The sequence below is a fragment of the Melampsora larici-populina genome, assembly GCF_000204055.1.
Source record: "Melampsora larici-populina 98AG31 unplaced genomic scaffold MELLAscaffold_48, whole genome shotgun sequence".
Classification (NCBI taxonomy): domain Eukaryota; kingdom Fungi; phylum Basidiomycota; class Pucciniomycetes; order Pucciniales; family Melampsoraceae; genus Melampsora; species Melampsora laricis-populina.
This window is the reverse complement of record NW_006768812.1, coordinates 215,082-222,176: the sequence shown is the minus strand read 5'-3', so window position 1 is coordinate 222,176 and position 7,095 is coordinate 215,082. Positions and strand designations below refer to the sequence as shown.

The following is a 7,095-nucleotide window of genomic DNA, read 5'->3' as shown; positions in this document are numbered from 1 at the left end:
GTTTCTGCGTTGCCAACGTGAACATGATGAGACATTTCATGTATGAAATACGGAGGCCGAGGGAGATTTGGGGCGATTATTTTGCATTTGAGGCCATACATTTCACCCACAGAGAGCCCAACGCCTAATCCAGAGAAGGCAGTTAGGAGTATGGCGTGCTCCGCAGCTTCGTCTGTACCTATGCCGCTGCAATTGATACCTGATTCAACTGTACGGAAGCCGGATTGGGCAGTGAGAGTGTTACCATGCTGCATGGCGTGTCAGCATTGCGAGAGGCATAGCAAATCTATTTGTGAACGTACTTCGCCGGTTACTTCGAAGTTATTGGAGGCGTAGGCAGGGTGGGAACGTCGGGATGCGTTGGACATGTCGTAGGGAAAGGGCTGCCAGAGCCGATAGTAGATGTCTGGAGGTGGTGTGTGGTGTCTTTATGCTAGGGTATGAAATTGACAGATTGTGGATGTGCAGGGTATTTACGCGGTGTTTTATGATAAATATCAGAGGGATAGTGACACGGCAGATGGGCATACGGATGAGGAGGTTTTATAACCACCACGTATGTGGGGTTATCGGTAGTGGCAGTCGCGTGCTGAGCGGTCGAGGTAGTCTGGGGCGTTCGGCAGGTCGAATTGATAGTCTTTTGTAAGCGTGGTGATGGATCGGGCTGGTTGATTTACCAGGCCAACACGTAATTCGGCTTGCAAAATTTGTACGTGGTCCTAACTCAACTGGTTTAAATTGGGGCGGTGGGTAGACTGCTCTCACCCGTCGAGGCAGCTGCGTTGTGGCAAATTTACAATTGAACGATCCTGAGAGTACGTTGTATGGGCTTGAAATGAGGTACGGGCGTAGCGCTATGTTTAGGCCTGGGGTAGATACAGTTTGCAGGCGTATTGGCTTATGATGGCACATGGATAGGTTTCACTTACACGGACGGCGAGCAGTCGATGTTCTACCATCGTGGGATTGGCCCAAGGTAGGCGATCAATGTTGTAAGATTAACTCTCGCCTTAGTGGGTATAGGCGCTGTATCGCTTTAAGGGCAGGAGTGACTGGGAACGCGCGTTGTAGGGAGAATATTGCTTAAGGTGGTATGCAATGGTCACGGTAAATTGCATTATGTGATAGGGTTAAGTGCGATCCTTGAGCACGTGGGAGCGCATTTTTTGTGAAGGTTATATAGTTTTAATAGATTACCTGACCAGGCATGGGGAGTACAGAATAAATAAGTTTTGCCTCACATAACATTGGAGTGTGTTTACGAATTTCGATATTGATACGAATCTGGTTATGTTATACGTTTTATGATATCGTTACAGTCGGTTTAACAACTTGCCAGCGTGACGCGGCGTTGCTCAACGCAGTTGTGACTCTTTCTGACGCTGGCCTGTGGAAAGCAGAACCATATATAGATGATATTAGTATTTTGAGAACGGGGAAAACGCGGTGGTGTCTTCGGTTTTACGAGATGATATTCGTAGTCTGTAATTAAGGGCAGTGTCAGCGTCAAGTATTGGAGCATGAGAGGGTTTGCGTTTTACCATGGCGATCCAAACTCTGGCATCTTGGGCGTATGTGATGAGTATGCCCTCCAACGAGACGGTTGCTCCAGGTTCGCAATGCAAACCTCTCATTTGGGCGATATGTTCTTGATTATCAACGTAGTGTATCTCGAACTCGACGAATCTATCAAGCTGAAGGTAGGTATGAGCAGAAATCACATAGAGAACATGAGAACAGACTTACGCTACTAATGAATGCAGTGTGTGTTAATATAAGAAGCCACCATTGGTTTGTGTTTTGATCTAGTGTAATTGGGCGACGCTGCGTGATTCGACCTCGCCCCGAGACATTGATGAGATTGGGGCTATACGGGAGAGCTTCGGATGGCATAGGCACCGGAGCTAAGAGACCACTGTTGACGTTAACAATCAGATTGGCCTGGTATTGGCTGACAAAGACGGTACCAGAAAAAGCTATGGTTATGCCAGTGTCGAGAGGGGCAATTCGTGTAGACGAAAGATTGAAAGGAGAGTGACAATCACTGATAAAGGGGTGCGCTGCATTGACTTTGTAATGATAGTCTGTTGTGCCTCCGCGAGTGTGCACGGAAGGCTGCATTGACTGTTAGCTCAAGCGTATCTCTTCGACAGCGGGACGCGTATCTCTTGTACAGCGAGACTCACTGGGGTGCGTATTTCGACAATACCATCCATGGTGAGTGGGAGGTCTTCATTAGATTGCATACCGATGGTGTTGTTTGATGGAGGTAGGGCGCGATGAAGTATTGAATAATAATGAAGGATGCGAGGTAGCGCGTTGAGCAATGTTTTTGGGTAGGCTTACTTTAGATGTTGATATATGACGGTTTCAGTTTTTCCTGTGCATGACATTGTGTTAATTACGACGACGCGTGGAAGTGTTATGCAAGGATCGGGGCGGGAGGTGAATCTTGACGCGAGCTAACATTTTCAGCTCATAAAAGACGTCCCTCCTGCTTTGCAATATGTCATCCTTCCTACGGGTTACATCTTCTTATTATTTACGATCATTCATAACGACTCGATGGCAAACATCAATGATTCGCGTCTAACAGTAACTTGGAGTGGAGTTTTCAGGCTGGATTCAGAGGTGTGTGAAAACAACGTAAAAGTGATGTTGCTGATAGTTCGGCGTCTTCAGGTTCCTCGACAGTGCAGTGGCCCAGGGACTCGACTGTGCTATCAAAGTCCTATTTTCCTTCGAGTGAATAGACGTACCCATTCAATGGTTTTTGTGCATGCACAACAGAGTGCTCCTTCGGTTGCGGCTGGACGTTGCGTTTGGTTAACTGGGGAAATTCTTGCACGGAGTCGGCAACGCGATACGATTATCATGGTGACGCCTGAATCGGTGGTAGAGCTAGGTAGTTACGCGTCTCAACTTCCGGCGCCACTTTCAATCTTATCGGTACAAAGTCGAGGTCATGTTGTGCGTATGAGTTGATGTACCGTTCCGGAGGGCGATTACGATCGATGGATAATCATCGCACTCCACAACCTGTGGGACAAAAGTGTAAGAGGCTTTCGTATTGTTCTGACATTCTGATACTAACGGAGTTTTAGTTAGGGCGTGCTGCACATTTCACTGTTGCGTATGAAGCGACGGCAGAATTGGTAACAAGACTTGGTGAAGCGGTGTTTACTGTCGGAAATATTGTCAACTTGCGAGGTGTAGTCATTGGATATGTCCATCGTAGTCGGAATTGGGTTGTAGAAGTAAGCTTCGTCTAGTTACGCTAAGGGCCTGTACTGACTTTGAGTAGCTTCGAGGTGCCGATGTAGAAGCAACCGTCATTCCCCCGACGCAAGGACGCAAGCGTCGAGCTTCTTTCTCGAATTGAAGGGAACGAATCGATCTCGGTACTGTAAGGATGTGTTAAGGACATATACAGCATGGGTTTAGACGGGTTCAATCTATTTACTCTCACTAACCCTGGCTCCACGTTGGGTTCTCTTCTCTTCACGAACCCCGACTGGAGCTAGGTAAGAGTCATCTTTATTCTATTACATTTCATCTTATATTGTTCTGATTTTGATTCTGTTCTCTTGACGAACCCCGACTGGAGCTAGCTAGACAAATTGTAACGCACACAAGAGTTCTAGATTACGCTTCCAGTGGTTACTGAACCACCGGACGCAAGCGTCGAGCTTCTTTCTCGAATTGAAGGGAACGAATCGATCTCGGTACTTTCATGAACGACATGGAGATATGTACTCGAGTGCTGTTATACGATTGTCGTCGATCAGACGGAGGACGCTGGAGCATTCGATAGTTATTACGGTGGTGATCGGTAGTTGTTTGTTTTTGAATGCGTATAGCGTAGCTCTGTGTAATGCTAGTGGGACAGTGTGTTTTCTTTTGTGGTTTATTAGATTTTGTGTTGAGATAATGAAGAAGAATAGAATAGCGAATGTAACCGCATGGCATGCTGATGAGTGACATGTGGCCATGAGTGTTAAGTTGTTATGAAAATATGTTTAGGTAGTGTTTACCCAGACTTCCATCTCGAAGTCGTGTTGATTGAGCTCGTTGTATATGGGGTGATACAGTGGGTGCAACGTTTGCGTGCTCGGAACATAAGGAACTTGAAAAACTCTGGGGAGAACAAGTGTTGAAGGCGTTTTTCTAACGTGACACTGAATTGAAGCATTAGAGTGGTATGATTCAGAGTGCCATAGAGCAGAGCGCAGATTGAGTAATGCTGCGGTGCAATAAAAATAGATTGCATGGCAAGCAGCTTGTTCTTGGGCACGTAGTAAAGGCGCGGGTGGGCATAGCCGAGGTGGCGGATCAGGGTAATAGGTGGGCTTCAGGAGGCAACAATATTATGAGAGTGTCGAGGCATTTTTTTTAAACGAAGGACCTTTTGATTTATTATTATAGTAGATTTGTACTTTGCAGAGATGGACGCCTATATAAGGCGCCCATCCCTTGCTTGTGGAATAGAACCCCAAGCAGCTTCTCCATCAGATTCACCGAACCGAGTCCTATTGGAAATAACAAATAATTATTTGTTAGTAAAATTTCTTTTCCTTTCCTCTAATAAGTACCCTACCCAAATCGAAGGAATTGCGTTATTAACTTTGTGACCTTTCCGAAAAACAACAACAACATAGTGCTTACCAAACCACCAAATCGACCCCAACTTCAACTACCAACACTATCCGTCACACTCTAACACACCACCAGCTGTAAGCCAATCCGAATCTCCTAGCTAGTCATTCGAATCCGCTTGCAAATTCCACTTCCTCTCGATTGGTTAGATCCAAGGAAAACAACAGACCCCTATTCAAAACTAACAAACCAAGTCAGCAAACCGTGCACCACCTTTTAAGGAACCCAAAGTCCATAGATAAATTTATAAAACTATTACACGTACGTATTCTTAAAGAAGGCTCTGATCAAGTCTTATCAATTAAAAAAATTTATTAATTAGAATTCCTTTTCGACGCATAGAAAACCAAAGAAAAAAAAACATGGACGAACAAAATGGCTATATCCACGTCCCCGCTGAGGACATACGAGTTATCCGAGCACAACTCCAACAAACAAATCTAGACGCGCAAAATAGCGCACAAGCCATTGCTGAACTACGACAGCAATACCAACAGGCTTATCAACAACAAGCCTTAGAATTAGCCGACGCGAAAACCGTCATTGAACAGCTCAAGCGTAACCAGGAAATCAGGAACCAGAAACCCGATGCCTTTCGAGCCGAACCTCGAAAGTTCGAAGCCTACGGCAACAACGCACAACTCTGGATCCTCGATCTGGAATCCAACTTCCGACTTCACCGATACCCAGAAGAACAATGGGGCGAAATGTTAGGCGCCTATCTAGACGAAGAATCAAAGATGTTCTGGTACAAGGCCAGAGAAGATATGGGCGGATCAGTGAACAACTACCAAGACTTCCGACAAAGGTTCCTTGAAAAATACAACTTCGCCTTAACTATAGATGAAATCAGAGAGAAAATAAAACTATGTTATTATAAAAATGATCTCAATGATTACATCCTTCGCTTCAGACGACTCTCCTGTCAGATCCCAACAGACAAATACTCCTTCCTGGACCGGAAATTCGCTTTCCTCGATAAACTACCAGTTGCGATTCGAGAACACGCTAATAAAATCGAATTCACCGCCAAGGAAGATATGGAAGTCATCTTTGCAGCCGCTCGAGAAAGAGGTCGAAATATTAAGGTAAACAACCGTAGTTTTAAATCCACCGATAATAAATTCCTACCTGAAAGAAGAACCAACCACTACCACTCGAACCATCACTTCCCTCGAAACTCATTCCACCATAGACCATCCACCTTCGGACGACCACCCCCAGTGACTAATACCTCGGGTCCTATGGATTTAGATTTGATGGACAAAACAAAAGTAACTCAAGCTACCCCACAAACATAATGCTTTAAATGTCACGGGCACGGCCACCTCGCCCGAGACTGCACCAATACTAGGAAGCCGTTCAAATCAAGTTTCAAGAAATCAAGTTACTCAAACGGAGACCGACGAAAACAGAGCCTACTGTTGATTGACATGGACCAGAAAACATCCCAAGGAATGGAGACTACTCCGTTTATAGGACCAAACGGAACAATGATCAGAGCTTCTAAGGAATCCACTTCCAGTCTCGACGATCCAAATCAAGACGGGAGAAAAGACCTCGAATCAAAAGTCAAGTCATATCAAGAAACACTTAAGAAGCCTGAACTGAAAGAAGAACTTGCAAGGGAACGAGAGGCTTTAACCAGGCTATTCCAAGAACAGGCTGAGGACCTCTCCTACCGATGCTGTAAGTCATGTCTCATCTTTGGTAACGAGGATAGCCCAGAAACCAGATCTAAAGGCCTTGACTACTTTAATCTAGATGCCGACCAGGTAAACAACCTAATGAAGAGACCATTTGAAGAGGACCCAGAAGAAGAAGGCACTAGAAGTAATCCTATCCCCGTACACCCTAGTCCCATACTCACATCCGGTTACTCCGGCTACATGGGTCTTCCCAGCCCCGAATACTCCCCAACGACTCCAACCGTGTTGGCCAACATCGATATGTCGAACCTACCCTTCTCACCAGACTCTTCAGTCGAGGATAATACAAAAACTAGCGGTATCCAAGACTTGCACCTCCTGCCTTTGGGTGAGGTAAACTTTAAATACCAAGACATTGAGATGGATGGCAGGCGAATTGACGGATATGGCTTTACCAACACGCCATTTCACTCCCCTTTAGAAGAACGAACTAGGGAAGAATTAGGAGAGAGGGAGCTCGAACATGTCGAGAATTGGAATAAAATCTTAAGCTATAGCAAGAAAAAACCAAGGTACTCCGGATACGCCGTCAGCGGACCAAAAGACCTAGGTGACTACGACAGCGAGGCCATTCTTTGCCTAGAAGACGGCGAAATCTACGAAGGGAAGACATTGACATTAAACATAGTAGATCTTGCAACTCAAAATGACGCAAGCTCGTCCCTGCCGACATACACAAGTCACTTCCGAAACTATCCATTGGCTACGATTCTGGACACGGGTGCGGCAG

At 45.6% G+C, this 7,095-nt stretch overlaps 2 protein-coding genes across 2 annotated transcripts; both read left to right on the top strand.

Annotated features, from left to right (window-relative positions):
* Positions 1-42: 42 nt before the first annotated feature.
* On the top strand, positions 43-1,087 carry MELLADRAFT_110857 (uncharacterized protein; the record flags this gene model as incomplete). The annotated part of the gene is made up of 3 exons (XM_007415140.1): positions 43-320; positions 577-642; positions 919-1,087. The coding sequence occupies 3 exons, from the start codon at positions 43-45 to the stop codon at positions 1,085-1,087; spliced, it is 513 nt and encodes a 170-aa protein (XP_007415202.1).
* Positions 1,088-1,520: 433 nt separating this feature from the next.
* Positions 1,521-3,836, top strand: MELLADRAFT_110856 (uncharacterized protein; the record flags this gene model as incomplete). The annotated part of the gene is made up of 8 exons (XM_007415141.1): positions 1,521-1,612; positions 1,666-1,764; positions 1,810-2,034; positions 2,084-2,217; positions 2,486-2,631; positions 2,683-2,970; positions 3,105-3,257; positions 3,789-3,836. The coding sequence occupies 8 exons, from the start codon at positions 1,521-1,523 to the stop codon at positions 3,834-3,836; spliced, it is 1,185 nt and encodes a 394-aa protein (XP_007415203.1).
* Positions 3,837-7,095: the final 3,259 nt, after the last annotated feature.